At 51.5% G+C, this 23,801-nt stretch overlaps 1 protein-coding gene across 6 annotated transcripts; it reads left to right on the top strand.

Annotated features, from left to right (window-relative positions):
- The first annotated feature begins 745 nt into the window (after positions 1-745).
- On the top strand, positions 746-23,772 carry IL27RA (interleukin 27 receptor subunit alpha). Of its 6 annotated transcripts, XM_074384532.1 has the most exons (15): positions 748-996; positions 1,418-1,535; positions 11,029-11,186; positions 11,275-11,432; positions 12,815-12,977; positions 13,082-13,155; positions 15,655-15,675; positions 15,759-15,838; positions 15,953-16,119; positions 19,058-19,159; positions 19,233-19,391; positions 20,963-21,088; positions 22,145-22,238; positions 22,418-22,511; positions 22,630-23,772. In XM_074384532.1, exons 1-15 carry the CDS (start codon positions 897-899, stop codon positions 22,912-22,914), a joined length of 1,899 nt encoding a protein of 632 aa, XP_074240633.1. In that variant the 5' UTR covers positions 748-896; the 3' UTR covers positions 22,915-23,772. The 6 variants fall into 6 exon arrangements, with proteins under 6 accessions (XP_074240631.1, XP_074240633.1, XP_074240634.1 ...); XM_074384530.1 differs by having other exon boundaries at positions 746-996; positions 12,815-13,155; positions 15,931-16,119; XM_074384531.1 differs by having other exon boundaries at positions 749-996; positions 12,815-13,155; positions 15,931-16,119; positions 22,626-22,922.
- The last annotated feature ends 29 nt before the right edge of the window (positions 23,773-23,801 follow it).

Raw genomic sequence — 23,801 nt, 5'->3', positions numbered from 1 at the left:
CAGGACCAATGCCCCAGTCCTGTCAACCACTAGACTGGTTTCTGGTGGGGCACCTGCCTTTCAAGCCTCACACATTCATTCATTCATCTGCAAGTCACAGAGGCCAGGCACTATGGACTCAGGCACAGTCCCCCGACCCCATCTGCTCTTTGACCAGCCTGTCATGACCCTGTCCCCTGAGCAAGCTGTGCCCCTACCTGGCCAAGTGGGGACCCCGGAGCCTGACCCCTGACCTCTCCCCAGCCCAAACCATGTGTTTGCCTGGCTTACACACTCCACTGCTACAACTGGGTCCCTACCCTACCTAGAGGGGCCACACGGAGACCCCTGTCCCCTGCCCAGTCCAAACTATGGCCGTTGTCCCCTGGCCAGCTCAAATTAAGCCTCTGTCTCAGTCTGGCCTTTGCACGTTTCTTTTCCTTGCCTTCCAGCCTCTTTCCCTCCAACTCCCCTGCCAGAGTTCCAAGGCCATGGACCCCAGTAAAGTGGCAGGTGGTCCCCCTAGGAGAGCTCTGGGCACATTAGAATCTTCCCAAACTCCAATAATAAAAATTTCAAGCCTTTGGCAGAGTGTGTGTGTGTGTGTGTGTGGGTGGGTGGGTGTTGGGCGTGGGAAAGATTTCAGGGGGCGCGCCGTAGGTGGTACGCTCCCCTCGGAGTCCCCCACCCCCAGACGCCTCAGGTCGCCTCTCCACTCCCCCTCAGCAGCTCTAGCCAGGGACTTTCCGTCGCGGGGAAGGGGCGGGGACCCGGAGCACAAGGTGCGGAGGTGGCCTGCAGGGGTGGCTCAGCTTCCCGTCGCCGCCTCCGGCGCTGTACCCAGAGCTGGGAGCCGAGCAACGCGGTCGCGCGGGCCCGGCAGCGCGAGGCCGGACTCGGGGCGCGCGGGGGGCGCCATGCGGGGAGGCAGGGGCGCCCCTTTCCGGCCGTGGCCGCTGTCCAAGCTGGCGCTGCTGCCTCTATTGTGGGTGCTTTTCCAGCGGACGCGTCCCCAGGGTGAGTGCTGGAGGGAGCTCGTGTCCCGGGCGCAGCCGCTGCGCGCTCCCGCGAAGGCGCCGATGCTCCAGGGTGAGCCACGCCGTTTGCAGAGCGAGCAGCGGAGGTGCAGGCGACACTCTGCTCCTCCCGCGGTAGGGACCCTGCGACACTGGGGAATGGGCGGCAGCGAGGTCGAACCGGAGCCCCGGGGCGGGGTGGGGGAGCTCTCTGGGTGGTTACAGGATGTGGCGAGCACGGGGAAAGGGGGGTTTTGCCTGGAGCCCGGGGAGGGGTGCCTAGCGCCCCCTCTTCCTGCTGGCTGCTCTTTTCCCTAAGCGCCCCCCGACCTTGCAACTGTCAGAAGTCCAAATTCTGGGGTCTGCAGGCAGCAAGGGGGAATTCGATCCCCTTCCCTGAGATCCTCTGCCTCCCTCTCCAGGCAGCGCCGGGCCACTGCAGTGCCACGGAGTTGGGCCCTTCGGCGACTTGAACTGCTCATGGGAGCCTCTTGGGGACCTGGGAGCCCCCTCCAAGTTACACCTCCAGAGTCAAAAGTAGTGAGTACAGGGAGGCGATGTGGGAAACTGAGGCTTTGGAGGTGGCCGCGCAGGTCCCAGGCTGCTTTCCAAGAGTCAAGGCTGGCCAACATGGTGAAACCCTGTCTATACTCAAAATGCACACACAAAAAATTAGCGGGGGTGTGGTGGGGGCAGGGGTGATGCCTGGGCCTGTAGTCCCTGAAACTCAGGAGGCTGAGGCTGGAGAATCGCTTGAACTCTAAAGGCAGAGGTGGCAGCAAGCCAAGAGACACTGCTCTCCAGCCTGGGGGATGGAGTGAGACTCTGCCTCAAAAAAAAAAAAAAGGAAAGAAAAGTCCCAGGAGTCTGCCCCTTCCCCCAATACTCTGAAGCCCTTTAATTCTGGTGACCCTCCTCATTTCTTTTTTCTTTTTGAGACGGAGTCTACCTCTGTCACTTAGGCTGGAGTGCAATGGTGCAATCTGGGTTCACTGTAACCTCCACCCCCCGAGTTCAAACTGATTCTCCTGCCTCAGCCTCTCGTGGGACTACAGGTACCCACCACCAGGCCTGGCTAATTTTTTGTATTATTAGTAGAGACAGGGTTTCACCATGTTTGCCAAGCTAGTCTTGAACTCCTGACCTCAGGTGATCCATCCGCCTCAGCCTCCCAAAGTGCTGGGATTACAGGTGTGAGCCACCGGGCCCGGCCCTCATTTCTTTGCTGTGTCTCCCTGGGCAAGTCACTTTCCCTACTTGAGTCTCCTTTTCATTTCTCTATTAAATGGCAATCATAGGGCCAAGTGAGGTGGCTCGCACCTGACATCCTAGCATTTTGGGAGGCTGAGGTGGGAGGATCATTTGAGCCCAGGAGTTCAAGAGTTCATAGTTTTAGAGAGCCTGTCTCTTAAAAAAATAAAATATAATATAAATAAAGGGAAATAGGCCAGGCACGGTGGCTCACGCCTATAATCCCAGCACTTTGGGAGGCTGAGTTGGGCGGATCACCTGAGGTCAGGAGTTGGAGACCATCCTGGCCAACATGGTGAAACTCCATCTCTACTAAAAATACAAACATTAGCCAGGCGTGGTGGCGAGCACCTGCATTCCCAGCTATTCGGAAAGCTGAGGCAGGAGGATTGCTGGAACCCAAGAGGCAGAGGTTGTAGAGAGCTGAGATTGCGCCACTGCACTGCAGCCTGGGTGACAAAGCAAGACTCTGTCTCAAACCAACCAACCAACCATACAACATAAAATTTACAGTCTTTCGGCCGGGCGTGGTGGCTCAAGCCTGTAATCCCAGCACTTTGGGAGGCCGAGGCGGGTGGATCACGAGGTCGAGAGATCGAGACCATCCTGGTCAACATGGTGAAACCCCGTCTCTACTAAAAATACAAAAAATTAGCTGGGTATGGTGGTGTGTGCCTGTAATCCCAGCTACTGAGGAGGCTGAGGCAGGAGAATTACCTGAACCCAGGAGGTGGAGGTTGCGGTGAGCCGAGATCGCGCCATTGCACTCCAGCCTGGGTAACAAGAGCGAAACTCCGTCTCAAAAAAAAATAAAAAATAAAAAATAAAATAAAATAAAATTTACAATCTTTCCAAAGTGTCTGCGGGCACAGGGTCTTACTCTTACTCCTGTCGCCCAGGCTACAGCACAGTGGGACAATCACAGCTCACTGCAGCCTCGACATCCCAGGCTCAGGTGATCCTCCCACCTCAGCCTCCCAAGTAGCTAGGACTACAGACTCGCACCACCACAGCCAGCAAATGTTTTTATATATTTTTAGTAAGCACGGGGTTTTACCATGTTGCCCAAGCTGATCTCAAACTCCTGGGTTCAAGAGCTCCACCTCCCTCGGCCTCCCAAAGTGCTGGGATTACAGGCACGACTCACCATGCATGGCCAAAATCTACAATCTTAACCATATTTAAGTGTACAGTTCAGGCCGGGCACGGTGGCTCAAGCCTGTAATCCCAGCACTTTGGGAGGCCAAGGCGGGTGGATCACAAGGTCAAGAGATCGAGACCATCCTGGTCAACATGGTGAAACCCCGTCTCTACCAAAAATACAAAAAATTAGCTGGGCATGGTAGCGCGTGCCTGTAATCCCAGCTACTCAGGAGGCTGAGGCAGGAGAATTGCCTGAACCCAGGAGGCAGAGGTTGCGGTGAGCCGAGATCGCGCCATTGCACTCCAGCCTGGGTAACAAGAGCGAAACTCCCTCTCATAAAAAAAAAAAAAAAAAGTGTACAGTTCAGTGACATTAAGTACGTTCCCATGGTGCTATCCTGGCTACCATTCACCTCCCAGATTTTTTTCTTTGGAGGTTTGCTCTTTTTAAAAAAATTTTAATTAATTAATTAATTAATTAATTAATTTTTTTAAAGATGGGGGTTCACCATGATGGCCAGGCTGGTCTTGAACTCCTGACCTCAGGTGATCCACCCACCTCAGCCTCCCAAAGTGCCAGGATTACAGATGTGAGCCACTGTGCCCAGCCTGGAGGTTTGCTCTTGTTGCCCAGGCTGGAGTTCAGTGGCACAATCTCAGCTCACCATAACCTCTGCCTCCCGGGTTGAAGTGATTCTCCTGCCTCAGCCTCCCAAGTAGCTGGGATTACAGGCACGCGCCACCATGCCTGGCTAATATTTTGTATTTTTAGTAGAGATGGTGTTTCACCTTGTTGGCCAGGATGGTCTTGATCTCTTGACCTCGTGATCTGCCTGCTTTGGCCTCCCAAAGTGCTGGGATTACAGGCGTGAGCCACCGCACCTGGCCTTAAGTTTTTTTTTTTTTTTTATTCTTTTTTTTTTTTTTTTTTTTTTTTTTGAGACGGAGTTTTTGCTCTTGTTACCCAGGCTGGAGTGCAATGGCGCGATCTCAGCTCACCGCAACCTCCGCCTCCTGGGTTCAGGCAATTCTCCTGCCTCAGCCTCCTGAGTAGCTGGAATTACAGGCACGTGCCACCATGCCCAGCTAATTTTTTGTATTTTTAGTAGAGACGGGGTTTCACCATGTTGACCAGGATGGTCTCGATCTCTCGACCTCGTGATCCACCCGCCTCGGCCTCCCAAAGTGCTGGGATTACAGGCTTGAGCCACCGCGCCCGGCCTAAAGTTTATTCTTAAATGTACAACATCTCCAAGACAATTCCAGCTATCGGTGGCAGAAGATGTTATGGCAGGGAATACAGATGTTTAAATACGGATGAAATAAAGGGTCACCATCTCCTCAGGCACAGGAACGGCTTACTTTTTGCCAGATTTCTTAATTCCACCTGTGGCCAGGGGCCCGTTCCCCGCAGTCTTCAATTTTAGATCCTCGAGTTTCTTCTGCGCCTTGTTTTGTTTCTGTTTGAAAGCCTTATCTCCTCATCCATCTCCTTGGCCTGCCTCTTAGGCTGTTTTAGGGGGTTTCTTCGTGCCTGCCGCCTCTTCCCCCTAATTTCGTATTTTTAGTAGAGATGGGGGTTTCTCCATGTTGGTCAGGCTGGTCTCGAACTCCTGACCTCGGGTGATCCGCCCGCCTTGGCCTCCCAAAGTGCTGGGATTACAGGTGTGAGGCACCGCGCCCGGCAGGGGCCTAGTTTTAATTGGTGCAGGGAGGGGGAGTCAGAGAAGGTCCCTCTTTCTATTTTTATTTTAGTTTTATTGATTTTTGTATTGATTGATTTATTTAGAGAAGAGGTCTTGCTCTGTCACCCAGGCTGGAGTGCACTGGTGCAATCACAGTTCCCCGCAACCTCAAACTCCTGGCCTCAAGCAATTTCCCTTCTCGGCCTCCCCAGTAGCTGGAACTACAGCCATGTACCACCATGACCAGCTAATTTTTAAAAATTTTCTGTAGTGGTAGCTCATGTCTGTAATCCCAGCAACTTGGGAGGCCGAGGCGGGAGGATGGGTTGAGCCCAGGAGTTGGAGACTAGCCTGGGCAACATAGTGAGACCCATCTCTCTTAAAAAAAAAAAAAAAAAAAAAAGGTCGGGCGCAGTGGCTCACGCCTGTAATCCCAGCACTTTGGGAGGCCGAGGCAGGCAGATCATGAGGTCAGGAGTTTGAGACTAGCCTAACCAATGTGGTGAAACCCCATTTCTACTAAAAATACAAAATAGCCAGGTGTGGAGGCGCATACCTGTAGTCCTAGCTACTCGGGAGGCTGAGACAGGAGAATCGATTGAACCTGGGTGGCAGAGGTTGTGGTGAGACGAGATCATGCCATTGCACTCCAACCTGGGCAACAAGAGTGAAACACTGTCTCAAATAAAAAAGAAGAAAGAGGAAGAGGAGGGAAAAAAAGTAAGAATAATTTAAAAAGTAAATAATTTTTTTTTGGTAGAGACAGAGTCTTGCTCAGTTGCCCAGGCTAGTCTCGAACTCCTGGGCTCAAGCGATCCTCCCACCTTGCCCTCCCAAAATGCTGGAATTACAGGTGTAAGCCACTATGCCCAGCCTGAGAATTTGTGCTCTTTGACTGCCGTCTTCTCCGCCCAGCCTCTGTAACCACCAGTTCACTGTTTCTAGGAGGAGTTCAGAGGTTTTAGACTCCACGTGTATCAGTGAAAACATACAGTGTTTGTCTTTCCCTGTCTTATTTCACGTAACTTAATGTTCTCCAGTTCTATCTACGTTGTTACAAATGACGGGATTTCCTTTTGTTTTCTGAGACAGAGTTTTGCTCCGTTGCCCAGGCTGGACTGCAATGGCACAATCTCGGCTCACTGCAAACTCCGCCTCCTGGGTTCAAGCGATTCTTCTGTCTCAGCCTCCCGAGTATCTGATATTACAGGCACGTGCCACCATGCCTAGCTAATTTTTGTATTTTTAGTAGAGACGAGGTTTCATCATATATTGGTCAGGCTGGTCTCGAATTCCTGACCTCAGGTGATCTGCCTGCTTCAGCCTCCTGAAGTGTTAGGATTACATATGTGAGCCACCATGCCTAGCCAAGATTTTCTTTCCTTTTCTTTTTTTTTTTTTTTTTTGAGACGGAGTTTCGCTCTTGTTACCCAGGCTGGAGTGCAATGGCGCGATCTCGGCTCACCGCAACCTCCGCCTCCTGGGTTCAGGCAATTCTCCTGCCTCAGCCTCCTGAGTAGCTGGGATTACAGGCACGTGCCACCATGCCCAGCTAATTTTTTGTATTTTTAGTAGAGACGGGGTTTCGCCATGTTGACCAGGATGGTCTCGATCTCTTGACCTCGTGATCCACCCGCCTCGGCCTCCCAAAGTGCTGGGATTACAGGCTTGAGCCACCGCGCCCGGCCTTCCTTTTCTTTTCTTTTTTGAGACAGAATCTCGCTCTTTCACCCAGGCTGGAGTGCAGTGGCAAAATCTCAGCTCATGGCAACCTCTGCCTCCCCGGTTCAAGCTATTCTTGTGCCTCAGCCTCCCAAGTAGCTGGGACTACAGGTGCACATCACCACACATGGCTAATTTTTGTATTTTTAGTAGAGCTGAGTTTCACCTTGTTGGCCAGGCTGGTCTTGAACTCCTGACCTCAAGTGATCTGCCTGCCTCAACCTCCCAAAGTGCTGGAATTACAGGCGTGAGCCATCACGCTCAGTATTCCATTGTGTACATATAACACACACACACACTCACACACACACACACATACACACACACACAGAGAGAGAGAGAGAGAGAGAGAGAGAGAGAGAGAGAGAGAGAAACAGACAGAGTTTCGCTCTTGTTGCTCAGGCTGGAGTGCAGTGGCACAATCTCAGCTCACTGCAACCTCCGCCTCCCGGGTTCAAGCGATTCTTCTGCCTCAGCCACCCGAGTAGCTGGGATTATAGGTGTGCACCATCACACCTGGCGAATTTTGTATTTTTAGTAGAGAGGGCATTTCCCCATCTTGGTCAGGCTGATCTCGAACTCCTGACCTTGTGATCTGCCTGCCTAGGCCTCCCAATATATACCACATATTTTTGATCCATACATCTGGTGATGGACACATTCCACATATTGGCTATTGTGAATAGTGCTGCATCGGGGAGGGCAGACATCCGTTGGACGAACTGATTTGATTTACTTATTACTTATTTATTTTTACTTTTGTTTTTTCGAGACAGAGTCTCACTCTGTTGCCCAGCTGGAGTGCAGTGGTGCCGTCTCGGCTCACTGCAACCTGCACCTTACTGCAGTCTCTTAGGGTTCAAGAGATCCTCCCGCTTCCGAAGTAGCTGGGACTATAGGCGTCTGCCAAGACACAGAGCTAATTTTTGTATTTTTAGTAGAGACAGGATTTCACCATGTTGTCCAGGCTGGTCTGAAACTCCTGGCCTCAAGTGATCCGCCTGCTGCAGCCTCCCAAAGAGCTGGGGTTACAGGCGTGAGTCACCACGTGTGGCCCCTTCTTACTATTTGTCAAACACAGCAGGCATAGTTCGGCCTCCGTCTTCCTGGAATGCTGTTTTTCTAGCTATTGCATGAGATTCTGTCCCCATCTCCTTCAGGCCTTTATTCAAATGTCTCCTCAGGCTGGGGATGGTGGCCCATACCTGTAATCCCAACACTGGGACGCCAAGGTGGGAATTTCGCTTGAGGCCAGGGGTTGGAGACCAGCCTGGCCAACAGACAGTGAGAACCTGTCTCTTCTCTTTCTCTTTCTTTCTTTCTTTTATTTTGGAGCCAGAGTTTCACTCTTGTCACTCAGGCTGGAATACAATGGCACAATCTCCACTCACACAACCTCTGCTTCCTAGGTTCAAGCGATTCTCCTACCTCAGCCCCCCAAAATAGCTGGGATTACAGACATTCGCCACTATGTCCGGCTAATTTTGTATTTTTACTAGAGATGGGGTTTCACCATGTTGGTCAGGCTGGTCTCGAACTCCTGACCTCAGGTGATCCACCACCTTGGCCTCCCAAAGTGCTGGGACTACAGGAAGGAGCCACCATGCCCGGCTCTTTCTTTCTTTCTTTTTTTTTTTTTGAGACAGAGTTTCACCCTTGTTACCCAGGCTGGAGTGCAATGGTGCGATCTCGGCTCACCGCAACCTCCGCCTCCTGGGTTCAGGCAATTCTCCTGCCTCAGCCTCCTGAGTAGCTGGGATTACAGGCACGCGCCATGATGCCCAGCTAATTTTTTGTATTTTTAGTAGAGACGTGGTTTCACCATGTTGACCAGGATGGTCTCGATCTGTCGACCTCGTGATCCACCCATCTCGGCCTCCCAAAGTGCTGGGATTACAGGCTTGAGCCACCGCGCCCGGCCTTTTTTTTTTTTTAAATGGAGTCTTGCTCTTGTTGCCCAGGCTGGCGTGCAGTGGCACAATCTTGGCTCACTGCAATCTCCACCTCTTGGGTTCAAGTGATTCTCCCAAGTAGCCGGGATTACAGGTGTGCACCACCATGCCCAGCTAATTTTTGTAATTTTAATAGAGACAGGGTTGGGTTTTGCCATGTTGGCCAGGCTGGTCTCAAACTCCTGACCTCTTGATCCACTCGCCTCAGCCTCCCAAAGAGCTGGGATTACAAGTGTGAGCCACCATGCCTAGCCTCTTTCTCCTTCTGTATATACACGTGTATGGTTTTGTTGTTGCTGTTGAGACAGGGTCTCACTCTGTCACCCAGGCTGGAGGGCAGTGGCACGATTGCAACTCACTGCAGCCTCAACCTCCTGGGCTCCCCCGATCCTCCCACCCAAGCCTCTCAAGTAGCTGGAATCACAGGTGCACACCACCACCCCTGGCTAATTCTTAAAACTTTTTTTTGTAGAGATGGGAGTCTCAGTATGTGACTGCTTGAGGCCAAGGGTTAGAGGAGACCAGCCTGGGAAACATAGCAAGACCCCATTTTTACAAAAAATTTAAAAATTAGCTGGACATTGAGGCCAGGCGCGGTGGCTCAAGCCTGTAATCCCAGCACTTTGGGAGGCCGAGGCGGGTGGATCACGAGGTCAAGAGATCGAGACCATCCTGGTCAACATGGTGAAACCCCGTCTCTACTAAAAATACAAAAAATTAGCTGGGCATGGTGGCACGTGCCTGTAATCCCAGCTACTCAGGAGGCTGAGGCAGGAGAATTGCCTGAACCCAGGAGGCGGAGGTTGCGGTGAGCCGAGATTGCGCCATTGCACTCCAGCCTGGGTAACAAGAGCGAAACTCCGTCTCAAAAAAAAATAAAAAAATTAAAAATTAAAAAAAATAAAAAAAAATTAGCCAGGTATGGTGGTGCATGCCTCTAATCCCAGCTACTCAGGAGGCTGAGGCAGGAGAATTGCCTAACCCAGGAGGCGGAGGTTGCGGTGAGCCGAGATCGCGCCATTGCACTCCAGCCTGGGTAACAAGAGTGAAACTCCGTCTCAAAAAAAAAAAAAGAAAAAAAAAATTAGCTGGACATTGTAATGCACACCTGTTATCCCAGCTACTCTGGAGGCGGAGGTAGGAGAATCACTTGAGCCCAGGAGTTCAAGGTTGCAGGAGTTCAATGATCTCACCGCTCCAGTCCAGCCTGGGTGACAGAGTGAGGTCATGTCTCTGAAAAAAAAAAAAGGAAAGGAAGAGAGGAAAGGGCCAGGCATGGTGGCTCAGGCCTGTAATCCTAGGACTTGGGAGGTGAAGTGGGTGGATCACCCGAGGTCGGGAGTTCGAGACCAGCCTGACCAACATAGAGAAACCCCTATCTCTACTAAAAATATAAAATTAGCTGGGCGTGGTGGCTCATGCTTATAATCCCAGCTACTCAGGAGGCTGAGGCAGGAGAATCGCTTGAATCTGGGAGGTGGAGGTTGCGGTGAGCTGAGACCACATCAGTGCACCTCCTGCCTGGGCAACGAGAGTGAAACTCCATCTCAATTTAAAAATATAAAAATAAAAAATAAAAGAAAGAAGGAAGGGAGGGAGGGAGAAAGGGAAAGAGAGGAAGGGAAGAAGAGGAAGGAAGAGAAGGGAACGGGAGGAGAGGGAGGTGAGAGGAGGGGTAAGGAAGGAAGGAGAGAAAGAGAGAGAGAGAGAGAAGAGAGAAAGAAAGAAAAAGAGAGAGAGAGAAACGAGCAGTTACGACCCGGTACAGTGGTTCATACCTGTAATCCCAGCACTTTGGGAGGCCAAGGTGTGTGGATCACTTGAAGTCAGGAGTCCGAGACCAGCCTAGCCAACATGGTGAACCCCATCTCTAGTAAAAATACAAAAAAATTCGTCAGGCATAGTGGCACACAGCTGTAATTCTAGCTACTTGGTGGGATGAGGTGGGAGGATCACTTGAACCCGTGAGGCAGAAGTTGCAGTGAGCCGAGATCACACTGCACTCCAGCCTGGGTGACTCTGTCTCAAAAAAAAAAAGAAAAAAAGAAAAAAAGAAAAAGAAAAAGAGCAGTTACTTTTATTACCCTCATTTTGTAGATGAGGAAACTGAGACACAGAGAAGATAAGTCACTTGCTCAAGGTCACACAGCTTTGAAGCAGCAGAGGTGGGATTTGAACCCAAGCAGAGCAGGCTGCAGCCACTCTGTCGGTTCAAGGGTGGTAATCCATGGCCCTGGGTCTAGCCGAGCGAACGTCTCATCCCTGCCTCTCTCCTCACAGCGGTTCCAACAAAACCCAGACGGTGGCAGTGGTGGCCGGGCAGAGCTGGGTGTCCATTCCTCGGGAACAGCTCACCACGTCTGACAAACTCCTTGTCTGGGGAACTAAGACAGACCAGTCTCTCTGGCCCCCCGTCTTCGTGGACCTGGAAACCCAAAGTAACGTGGTGGGAGGGTGGGGCGCTCTATGTGGGGTGGGTGCTCTTGGAGGCTGTGGCTCAGTACACCCCGGTCTCCCCTTTCCCAGTGAAGCCGAACGCCCCCCGGCTGGGTCCTGATGTGGACTTTTCTGAGGATGACCCCCTGGAGGCCACTGTCCACTGGACCCCACCTACGTGGCCATCTCATAAAGTTCTGATCTGCCAGTTCCACTACCGAAGATGCCAGGAGGTGGCCTGGACCCTGGTGAGTGCTGCGGTTGTGTTCTCTCCATCCTACCCCGGGCAGGGACTAAGGCATCATCCCGGAATCGGAGACCCAGCCCAGGACTCATTCCGTGTCTGCCCCTGGATTCCGTCTGCACACCACACAAAAGGCCGGCATGCGCTTCTTGTCCAGCTACAAATCTTCCTCCCATGGCCGGGCGCGGTGGCTCAACGCCCGTAATCCCAGCACTTTGGGAGACCAAGGTGGGCGGATTACCTGAGGTCAGGAATTGGAGAGCAGCCTGGCCAACATGAGAGAAACCTGGTCTCCACTAAAAATACAAAAATTAGCCGGACGTGGTACTGGGCGCCAGTAATCCCAGCTACTTGGAAGGCTGAGGCAGGAAGATCGCTTGAACCCGGGAGGCAGAGGTTGCAGTGAGCCAAGATTGTGCCATTGCACTCCAGCCTGGATTCTGTCTCAAAAAAAAAAAAAAAAAAAAAAAAATCTCTATTTCATAGTTGGCAAAGGTCAATGTCAGAGGAGTTAAGCAGTTTTCCCAAGGTCACACAGCAGGGAAGTGGAAGACAAGTTCAGAGCAAGGAGACCCCAGAAGGATATGGGGTACCAGACTTTACACTTTTTTATTTTTTGAGATGGAGTCTTGCTCTGTCACCCAGGATGGAGTGCAGCAGCGTGATCTCAACTCCGTGCAACCTCCACCTCCCAGGTTCTTTGGGAGGCCAAGGTGGGTGGATTACCTGAGGTCAGGAGTTTGAACTAACATGTTAGCCTGGCTAACATGGTGAAACACTGTCTCTACTAAAACTACAGAAGTTAGCCGGGCATGGTGACAGGCACTTGTAATCCCAGCTACTTGGGAGGCTGAACGCCTGTAATCTCAGCACTTTGGGGGCAGAAGCAGATGTATCACAAGGCCAGGAGATCGAGACCATCCTGGTCAGCATGGTGAAACCCTGTCTCTACTAAAAATACATAAAAATTTAGCCGGGTGTGGTGGCGCGTGCCTGCAGTCCCAGCTATCCAGGAGGCTGAGGCAGGAGAATCGCTTGAACCTGGGAGGCAGAGGTTTCAGCAGTGAGCCAAGATCACGCCACTGCACTCTAGCCTGGGTGACAGAGCAAGACTCCATCTCGGAAAAACAAAACAAAACAAAAATTAGCCAGGTGTGGTGGTGTGTGCCTATAATCCCAGCTATTCAGGAGGCTGAGGTGGGAGAATCACTTGAACCCGGGAGGTGAAGGTTGCAGTGAGTTAAGATCAAACCACTGTACTCTAGCCTGGGCCACAGAAGAAGACTGCCTCAAAACAAAAACCTAAAATAAAACAACAAAAAAGTTAAGTTCAAGTACCCTTGACTCAGGCCCTGGCCCTGTCACGCTCGCCTGTCTCTCCCCTAGCTGGAACCAGAGCTGAAGACGGTACCCCTGGCCCCTCTTGAGATCCAAGATTTGGAGCTAGCCGCTAGCTACAAAGTGCATGGCCGATGCCGAATGGAGAAGCAAGAGGATTTTTTGTGGGGCGAGTGGAGCCCCGTTTTGTCCTTCCAGACACCGCCTTCTGGTGAGGATGTCCGGGCTGGCCCTCGATCCGCGCCCCTCCTACCCTCAGAAGTCTGTCCAATCTTGTCCCGCTCATTCGTTTCCCCATTTCCTCAACCTTGCCAGCTCCAAAAGATGTGTGGGTATCAGGGAACCTCTGTGGGACGCCCGGAGGAGAGAAACCCTTGCTTCTATGGAAGGTGAGCCTCAGGGACCAGCTACATTTCTCTGTACGTGTCAGGAAACCCCTAAATAACAATGACATAAGGCCAGGCAAGGTGGCTCACGCTTGTAATCCCAGCACTCTGGGGGGCCGCTGTGGGATCACTTGAGCTCAGGAGTTCGAGACCAGCCTGGCCAACATGGTGAAACCTGTCTCTACTAAAAATACAAAAATTAGCCAGGCGTGGTGGTACGTGCCTGTAATCCCAGCTACTTGGGAGGCTGAGGCAGGAGAATTGCTTGAACCTGGGAGGTGGAGGTTACAGTGAGCTGAGATTGTGCCACTGCACTCCAGCCTGGGCAACAAGAGTGAAACTCCCTCTCAAAAAAAAAAAAAAAAAAAAAAAAAAGGCACAAGACAGAGTTGACCATGCTGCACCATTGAGGTTGCTTCAGAAATTCAAGGATGGGTTGATAGAGTGATTAGCAACAGGCTGGGGCATGGAGCAAATTGCTACCAGTGTCATCTGCTTTGAAGAGGTCTGAGCTACGAGGGCGGTGCAGATATTCCAGGCAGGTGGGTGGGCAGCAGATGCAAAAATCTGACAGCAAGACTAGAACTCAGCTCCAGAAAATATGTTACAGTCTGCTAAGAGTTTAATGCTAGTATCAAAAAGCTATTGTAGTCCGGGAATGGTGGCTCACGCTTGTAATCCCAGCACTTTGGGAGGCTGAGGTGGGTGGATCACTTGAGGTCAGTAGTCCAAGACCAGCCTGGCCAACATGGTGAAACCCCGACTTTACTAAAAATACAAAAATTAGCCAGGCATGGTGGCACACGCCTGTAGTCCCAGCTTCGCAGGAGGCTGAGGCAGGAGAATCCCTTGAACCTGGGAGGCGGAAGTTGCAGTGAGCCGAGATTGTGCCGCTGCACTGCAGCCTGGGTGACAGAGTGAGACTCCACATAAAAAAAAAAAAAAAAAAAGTATTATAAAATGGCAGACAATGGTGCATTTGTCCTCACTGATTCAAACCTGTGAGCGCCTGCTATGTGCCAGCCATCACTTGCCCGTTGCTCTCAGCAAATAAGCAAAGGAACACAGTGACAGGTGTGGTCCTCTACCTTCTTGGACCTCACAATCCAGTATCTTTTATTTATTTATTTGAGGTGGAGTCTCTCTCTTGTTGCCCAGGCTAGACTGCAATGGCACAATCTTGGCTCACCACAACCTCTGCCTCCCGGGGTCAAGTAATTTGCCTGCCACAGCCTCCCAAGTAGCTGAGATTACAGGCACACACCACTATGTTGAGCTAATTTTTTATTTTATTTTATTTTTGTAGAGGTGAGGTCTGGCTATGTTGCCCCCAGGCTGGCCTTGAACTCCTGAGCTCAAGCAATCCTTCCACCTTGGCCTCCCAAAGTGCTGGGATTACGATTGTAAATTACCCTGCCTGGCCCAATGCAATATTTTATTTTTACTTATTTGGTTTTTTGTTTTTTGTGGGTTTTTTTTGGTGGAGTTTCACTCTTGTCACCGGGCTGGAGTGCTATGGTGCAATCTTGGCTCACTGCAACCTCCACTTCCTGGGTTCCAGTGATTCTTCTGCCTCAGCCTCCTGAGTAGGTACAGTTACAGGTACCCACCATCATGCCCCATCTCTGCTAAAACCCCATCTCTACTAAAAATATAAAAATTAGGCCAGGTGCAGTGGCTAATGCCTGTAATCCCTGCGCTTTGGGAGGCTAAAATTTTTGGCAGATCACCTGAGGTTGGGAGTTCAAGACCAGCCTGACCAATATGGAGAAACCCTGTCTCTACTAATAAATAAGCTGGGCAAGGTGGCACACGTCTGTAATCCTGGCTACTCGGGAGGCTCAGTGAGCTGAGACCGTGCCATTGCACTCCAGCCTGGGCAACAGGAGCAAAACTGTGTCTCAACACACACACACACACACACACACACACACACACACACACACACACACAAATTAGCTGGGTGTGATGGTGGGCACCTATAATCCCAGCTACTCAGGAGGCTGAGGCAGGAGCATCACTTGAACCCCAGAGGAGGAGGTTGCAGTGAGCTGAGATTGTACCACTACACTCCAGTCTGGGTGACAGAACAAGACTCAGTCTCAAAAAACAAGGCCGGACGCAGTGGCTCACGCCTGTAATCCCAGCACTTTGAGAGGCTGAGGTGGGTGGATCATGAGGTCAAGAGATTGAGACCATCCTGGCTAAGATGGTGAAACCCTGTCTCTACTAAAAATACAAATATTAGCCAGGTGTGGTGGTGCGCGCCTGTAGTCCCAGCTTCTCGGGAGGCTGAGGCAGGAGAATTGCTTGACCCTGGGAGGTGGAGGTTACAGTGAGCCGAGATTGAACCATTACACTCAGCCTGGGCGACAGAGGAAAACTGTCTCCAAAAAAAAAAAGTACATAACTGACTGGTGGTTTATCAGATGACCTCAGGGAGACACATGTATGTGCCTGATTAATGGGATGCAGTAACCCCTTTTTCCCTTTCCCCCTCAGCCCCCAGAGCCCTGTGTGCAGGTGAGCTACAATGTCTGGTTCTGGGTTGGAGGGCGTGAGCTGAGTCTGGAAGGAATTACCTGCTGCAATTCCTCTATTCCCAGCGGGGCAGAGTGGGCCAGCGTGTCTGCTGTCAACGCCACAAGCTGGGAGCCTCTCACCAAGCTCTCTCTGGTCTGCTTGGGTAAGAGACTGTGGCCTCCCTCCGCTCGGCGCCCTGGAGGGGTGGGAGGTGACCTCCTGAGTGGGCAGCTGAGACTTCTCTCTACCCTCTAGATTCAGCCTCTGCCCCCCACAGCGTGGCGGTCAGCAGCATCGCTGAGAGCACGGAGCTACTGGTGACCTGGCAGCCGGGGCCTGGGGAGCCACAGGAGCACGTGGTGGACTGGGTTGGAGATGGGGACCCCCTAGAGAAACTCAACTGGGTCCGGCTTCCCCCTGGGAACCTCAGTGCTCTGTTACCAGGTGAGGCCTTGGGTCACCTGGGTTTCCATCCCAGCTGTTAAAGAACAGGAGATGGATGGGTGGACTTGTAAGAACAAGTCTGGCCCGGCACAGTGGCTCATGCCTATAACCCCAGCACTTTGGGAGGCCGAGGCGGGTGGATCACCTGAGGTCAGGAGCTCAAGAGCAGCCTGGCCAATATGGCGAAACTCCGTCTCTACTAAAAATACAAAAATTAGGCTGGGCACATTGGCTCATGCCTGTAATCCCAGCACTTTGGGAGGCTGAGACGAGTGGATCACCTGAGGTCAGGAGTTTGAGACCAGTCTGACCAATATGGTGAAACCCCGTCTCTAAAAAAATAAATAAATAAATACAGGCCGGGCGCGGTGGCTCAAGCCTGTAATCCCAGCACTTTGGGAGGCCGAGGCGGGTGGATCACGAGGTCGAGAGATCGAGACCATCCTGGTCAACATGGTGAAACCCCGTCTCTACTAAAAATACAAAAAAAAAAAAAAAATTAGCTGGGCATGGTGGCACGTGCCTGTAATCCCAGCTACTCAGGAGGCTGAGGCAGGAGAATCGCCTGAGCCCAGGAGGCGGAGGTTGTGGTGAGCCGAGATCGCGCCATTGCACTCCAGCCTGGGTAACAAGAGCGAAACTCCGTCTCAAAAAAAAAAAATAAATAAAATAAATAAGTAAAATAAATAAATACAAAAATTAGCCGGGCGTGGTGGCGCATGCCTGTAATCCCTGCCACTGGAGAGGCTGAAGAAGGAGGATGGCTTGAGCCTCAGAGGTGAAGGCTGCAGTGAGCCGGGATCGTGACACTCCACTCCAGTCTGCACAACAGGAGCGAGACTCCATCTCAAAAAAAAAAAAAAAAAAAAAGAGAGAGAGGGAGTGTAATGATTCAAGTAAGGTGACGGCCGGGCTTCGTGGCTCACGCCTGTAATCCCAGCACTCTGGGAGGCTGAGGTGGGCAGATCACCTGAAGTCAGGAGTTCGAGACCAGCCTGGCCAATATGGCGAAACCCCGTCTCTACTAAAAATACAAAAATTAACGCGGTGTGGTGGCGCATGCCTGTAGGCCCAGCTACTTGGGAGGCTGAGGCAGGAGAATTGCTTGAACTTGGGAGGTGGAGGTTGCGGTGAGCGGAGATTGCGCCATTGCACTCCAGCCTGGATGACAGAGCGAGACTCAGTCTCAATAAATAAGTAAATAAATAAATAATAAAGTAGTGTAAATTCACACAAGAGTTTTGTTTGCTTTTTGAAGGATCCCACTCTGCGGCCCAGGCTGGAGGGCAGTGGTGTGATCTTGGCTCACTGCAACCTCCGACTCCTGGGTTCAAGTGATTCTCATGACTCAGCTTCCTGAGTAGCTGGGATTACAGGAGCATGACACCACACCTAGCTAATTCTTGTTTTTTTTTTTTTTTTTTTTTTTTTTTTTTTTTTTTTTTTTTTTTTTTTTTTGGTAGAGATGGGGTTTCACCATGTTGGTTGGTTAGGCTGGTCTCCATCTCCTGACCTCAAGTGATCTGCCTGCCTTGGCCTCCCAAAGTGCTGTGATTATAAGCATGAACCACCTCGCCCACCCTTCTTTATTTTTTTTTTCTTTGAGACGGAGGCTGGCTCTGTCACCTAGGCTGAAGTGCAGTGGTGAGATCTCAGCTCACTATAGCCTCTGCCTCTGGGGTTCAAACAAATCTCGTGGCTCAACCTCCAGGGTCACAGGCACCCGCCACCACACCTGACTAATTTTTGTATTTTAGTAGAGACAGGGTTTCACTACGTTGGCCAGGCTGGTCTCAAACTCATGACCTTAAATAATCCACCCGTCTCAGTCTCCCAAAATGATGGGATTACAGGCATCAACCACTGGGCTCAGCCCTTTTTTTTTTTTGAGACAGGGTCTCACTGTGTCACCCAGGCTGGCGTACAGTGCATGATCTCAGCTCACTGCAGCCTCAACCTCCATGGCTCACAGTCCTCCCACCTCAGGGCCCCGAGGAACTGTGATTACAGGCGTGCACCACCAAGCCCCGCTAGTTTTTGTATTTTTTTGTAGAGATGGGGTTTCTCCACGTTGCCCAGGCTGTTCTTGAACTCCTGAGCTCAGGCGATCCACCTGCCTTGGCCTCCCAAAATGCTGGGATAACGAGCATGAGCTACTGTACCTGGCAAGAAATCCTTATATATAAATAAATAAAAGGACTTGGAAGAGCTGAGAAGATGTTCGATGACAAATTTAGGACACAATCCCAAGACCCACAAGGCTATATGAGCCAAAGAAGTCAAGCCCCCCGCCCCCTGCCCCCACCCCCCCCAAAAAAAGAAGAAGTCGAGGCCCAGTTATGGAAAATTCCTAGTTGGGGAAGGGTACACCGATGTCATAGGATTCAGCCTCCAATTAGAGGAGGGATTGCAGCAGCCTCAGCTACCACAGCACGTGCTGTCAATTGCCTGCTCATATCTGACCACTGCAGAGCCCCTAGGCCTCTCTTCCAGCTGCCCACACTTATGTTTCCCGGCCTGAGGGCTTTTTCTGGTCACTGAGGCATTTTGCCTGCTGGAGAAGCAAGATGGAAATACTGAGGAGTTCAGGGTCCTCAGAAGCAGCCCTCCACCATAAGTAATGAGGCTTGGTGGATAAATACCCCAGCTCCCTCCTCCTGAGCTGGGCTGACTATGATGCCTGCTCTCTGCTGTCCCCATGAGGTCCCCCGTGGGACTGCATCTCAGTCGTCCACAGTGAGAATTTGTTTCTTCCCCATTTCACTCCCCTACTGCCCTATTGGGATTTTCTGGGATTACCTCCCAGATAAATGACTGACACTCAAATCCTTATCTGAGGGTGTCCTTCTGGGGACCCCAATGAAGACACCTAGCAAGTAGAAAATGAGCAGGGGAAGGAAAGCCAACTCTAACTGATCTTTGTTCCTTTGTCACTCAGGGAATTTCACGGTCGGGATCCCCTATCGAATCACTGTGACCACAGTCTCTGCTTCGGGCTTGGCCTCGGCACCTCCCGTCTGGGGGTTCAGAGAGGAACTAAGTAAGAAGTGGAGCTGGAGGATGGGGGGCTTCTGGAACCCAGGCCAACCTTGACCTACTGTCTTCCTCCCCAGCACCCCTAGTAGGCCCAACACTTTGGCGACTCCAAGATGCCCCTCCAGGGACCCCTGCCATAGCATGGGGAGAGGTCCCAAGGCACCAGCTTCGGGGCCACCTCACCCACTACACCTTGTGTTCACGGAGTGGAAACCGCCCCTCCGTCTGCATGAATGGTGAGCTTCCCGGCCTGCTGGCCTGTCCTCCCAGCTCCCACAAGACCCACCCGTCAGTCAGCCCCACCCCTTGTCCCCATGTGGGCCTCTTTGGCCCAGGGACCATACATGGTGTCGTCAATGCCCTCTTGGCTGTCAATGTAATGGGGTCTCATTTGGCCATTAAAAATGAAGATGCCAATCTATATTTATTGACATTGAAAGATGCTTGTCATATTTTATTAGTGAAAAAGATAAAAGGATGACAAAACTCCATGGTATGGTTCCCTTTTTTTTTTTTTTTTTTTGGAAACGGATTCTTGCTCTGTACTCAGGCTGGAGTGCAGTGGCACGATCTCAGTTCACTACAAACTCTGCCTCCCGGGTCCAAGTGATTTTCCTGCCTCAGCCTCCCGATTAGCTGGGATTATAGGCGCCTGCCACCACACCCGGCGAATTTTTGTATTTTAGTAGAGACAGTGTTTCATCATGTTGGCCAGGCTGGTATCGAACTCCTGAGCTCAGGTGATCTGTCCGCCTCAGCCTCCCAAAGTGCTGGGATTACAGGCATGAGCCACCGCACCTGGTCTATTTTGCCAATCTTGTTTAAATGTATCTGGCATGTATATTTTTTCCTTAGAGTCTTTGGTGTCATTTCACCCCTAAATACATCAGTACTTCAGTTTTTCTGTCTGATAGACTTGTGTTTAACATAATTACCTTGCCTTGATTGGCACCTTGCAAAATTTTACATGTCACTAAGTTAAAAGTTATATGTATATGTACATATATATAATATTTATATATTATTTATTTATTAAAGATGGGGTTTCACCGTGTTGGTCAGGCTGGTCTTGAACTCCCAACCTCAGGTGATCCGCCTGCCTTGGCCTCCAAAGTGCTTGGATTACAGTGTGAGCCACCACACCCAGCCGATATTCATATATTATTTTAAATATATATAGAGAAGGCTGGTCATGGTGGGTCACGCTTGTAATCTCAGCATTTTGAGAGGCCAAGGCGAGATCACTTGAGGTTAGGAGTTCCAGACCAGCCTGGCCACGATGGTGAAACCCCATCTCTATTAAAAATACAAAAATTGGCCAGGCATGGTGGTGCAGGCCTGTAATCCAGCTACTAGGGAAGCTGAGGCACTAGAACTGCTTGAACCTGGGAGGTGGAGGTTGTAGCGAGCCGAGATTGTCCCACTGCACGCCAGCCTGGGGCACAGAGTGAGACTCTGTCTAAAAACAAACAACAAACAACAAAACAGAATAATATCTAAGCAGTATATGAGATGGTGATAGTGCTGAGTAGAGAATGAAGCAAGGGGCTGGGCGTGGTGGCTCATACCTGTAATCCCAGCTACTCGAGAGCCTGAGGCAGGAGAATCACTTGAACCCGGAGGTGGAGGCTGTGGTAACCTGAGATCACGGTAAGCTGAAACTCCATCTCAAAAAAAAAAAAAAAAAATGAGAAGGGAGCTATGCAGATGCCTGGGAGAGAATGCTGCATTGCAGACAGCGGGAAGAGCACGTGCAAAGGCCCTGGGGTAGGCTTGACCACCTCCCCAACTTCTTTGTGTTCTCCAGTGAGTTGCGACACACAGAGTGTCACCCTGCCTGACCTTCCTTGGGGTCCCTGTGAGCTGTGGGTGATGGCATCCACCATTGCTGGACAAGGCCCTCCTGGTCCCATCCTCCGGCTTCACCTACCAGGTAGGGGGGTTGGGATGGGGTTGCCACAGGGAGGGGATGGGCTCCACGGGGGTAGAGGTAGCGTCTGGAGTCATTACATGGAAGCCGGGCGCAGTGGCTCACGCCTGTAATCCAAACACCCTGAGAGGCTGAGGCAGGTGGATCACTTGAGCCCAGCAGTTCAAGACCAGCCTGGACAACATGGTGAAACCCCATCTCTACAAAAAATAAAACAGTTAGCTGGATGTGGCAGCACACACCTGCAGTCCCAGCTCCTGGAGAGGCTGAGACTCAAGGATCACTGGAGCCCAGGAGTTGGAGGCCACAGTAGGCTGATTACACCACTGCCCTCCAGTGTAGGCAACAGAGCAAGACCCCGTCTTTAAAAAAGATAAGAATTGCCAGGCGCAGTGGCTCACGCCTATAATCTCAGCATTTTGGGAGGCTGGGGTGGGTGGATCACTCGAGGTCAGTAGTTTGAGACCAGCCTGACCAACAAGGCAAAACCCTGTCTCTACTAAAAACACAAAAATTAGCCAGGTGTGGTGGCATGCAGCTGTAATCCCAGCTACTTGGGAGGCTGAGACAGGAGAATTGCTTGAACCCGGGAGGCAGAGGTTGCAGTGAGCCAAGATCGTGCCACTGCACTCCAGCCTGGGCGACAGGGCAAGACTCTGTCTCTAAAATTAAAATAAAATAAATACAATAAAATTAAAAATTAAGAATTATCTCTTGGCCAGCCGTGGCGGCTCACACCTGTAATCCCAGCACTTTGGGGAGGCTGAGGCGGGTGGATCACGAGGTCAGGAGTTTGAGACCAGCCTGGCCAACATGGTAAAACCCTGTCTCTACTAAAAATACAAAAATTAGCTGGGTGTGGTGGCATGCGTCTGTAATCCCAGCTACTTGGGAGGCTGAGGCAGGAGAATCGCTTGAATCTGGGAGGCGGAGGTTGCAGTGAGCCGAGATCATGCCACTGCACTCTACCCCGGCGACAGAGCCAGACTCCATCTCAAAAACATAACCAAATCAAATCAAATAAAAAAATTAAGAATGATCTCTTCCCTACCCTACCAGATAACACCCTGAAGTGGAAAGTTCTGCCGGGCCTCCTGTTCTTGTGGGTCTTATTCCTGATGGGCTGTGGCCTGAGGCTGGCCACCTCTGGAAGGTGAGGCTGTCGGATGCGAGCATCTCTGCCCACGTGGGGAAGGCAACTGGCCATTTTGCTGAGCTTCTACGGGGCTTGAAGGGAGGCCTCGGGGCTCAGTCACATTCATGGCCCCTGCACCCTGGGCTGGGGCATCTGGCCACCTGGATCCGCTGCCCTGACTCCTCCCGGCTTGCCAGGTGCCACCACCTACGGCACAAGATGCTGCCCCGCTGGATCTGGGAGAAGGTTCCTGATCCTGCCAACAGCAGTTCAGGCCAGCCCCACATGGAGGTGAGTCCAGCGGCCGGCTTGTCAGAGCGGAGATCGGGAGTCCTGGAGCAGTAGGGAGGGGTGAGGTGTGGGCAGGGGAGGCTGGGGCAGGATTATAGGCTCATCTCTTCCCAGCAAGTCCCTGAGGCCCAGTCCCTTGGGGACTTCCCCATACTGGAAGTGGAGGAGATGGAGCCACCACCGCCGGTTATGGAGTCCCCCCAGCACCCCCAGGCCACTGCCCCGCTTGACTCTGGGTATGAGAAGCACTTCCTGCCCACGCCCGAGGAGCTGGGGCTTCTGGGGCCCCTCAGGCCACAGGTTATGGCCTGAACCTCACCTCTGGCTGGAGGCTGCCAGCCAGGCCAGAGGGGTGCTCATGCAGGCTGCACCCCAGTCCTGGATTAGCCCTCTTGATGGATGAAGACACGGAGGGCTCAGAGAGGCTGAGTCACTTGCCTGAGGACACCCAGCCAAGCAGAGCTGGGACTGAAGGACTCCTACAGAGAAGGGCTTGGCCCCCCTGGGGAAGACACGGATGGAAGATGGAGCAAAGGAAAATACATGAAATTTGAGAGTGGCAGCTGCCTGCCAAGATCTGTTCCGCTGTAACAGAACTGCATTTGGAGCCCAGCACAGTGGCTCAAACCTGTAATCCCAGCACTTTGGCAGGCCAAGGTGGAAGGATCACTTAAGTCCAGGAGTTTGAGACACAGCCTGGGCAACATAGTGAGACCCCCTCTCTACAAAAACACATAAAAAACAAAAACAATTAGCTGGGCATGGTGGCATGCACCTGTAGTCCCAGCTACTTGGGAGGCTGAGGCAGGAGGATCGTTTGAGCCCAGGATTTTGAGGCTGCAGAGAGCTGTGGTGTGCACCACTGGACTCCAGGCTGGGTGACAAAATGAGACCCTATCTCAAAAATAAATAATAAATAAAAGCAAAAAAAAAAAAAAAAAGAAAGAAAGAAAGAAAAAGAAAAGGTGGTGCCCCACATTTGGGTACTATCTCAGCTCCCTTGCAGCCAGGTGTATGGACTGAGTTCTTGACAACAGAATGTGGTCAGAAGTGACATTTGCCAACACAGGGTCTGGATGGGGGCTCCCACCTACCTTTTCCTTACCTATGAGCTGGAACATAACACATGCCTATGATCCAGTTTTGGCGATACCCAAGGGGAAGGTGGGGGAAGACATGGAAAGGAGCCTGAATCCCTGAATCACCACATGGATCAGAACCACTGAGAAAAATAAACTGTTATATTTTTATAGCTACTGTAGCTTTGAGGTCTTTTTTGTTACTGCAACT

Source organism: Saimiri boliviensis, chromosome 14, assembly GCF_048565385.1.
Source record: "Saimiri boliviensis isolate mSaiBol1 chromosome 14, mSaiBol1.pri, whole genome shotgun sequence".
Lineage (NCBI taxonomy): Eukaryota > Metazoa > Chordata > Mammalia > Primates > Cebidae > Saimiri > Saimiri boliviensis.
The sequence above is the reverse complement of the archived record's forward strand: the minus strand, read 5'-3'. Positions and strand labels throughout refer to the sequence as shown.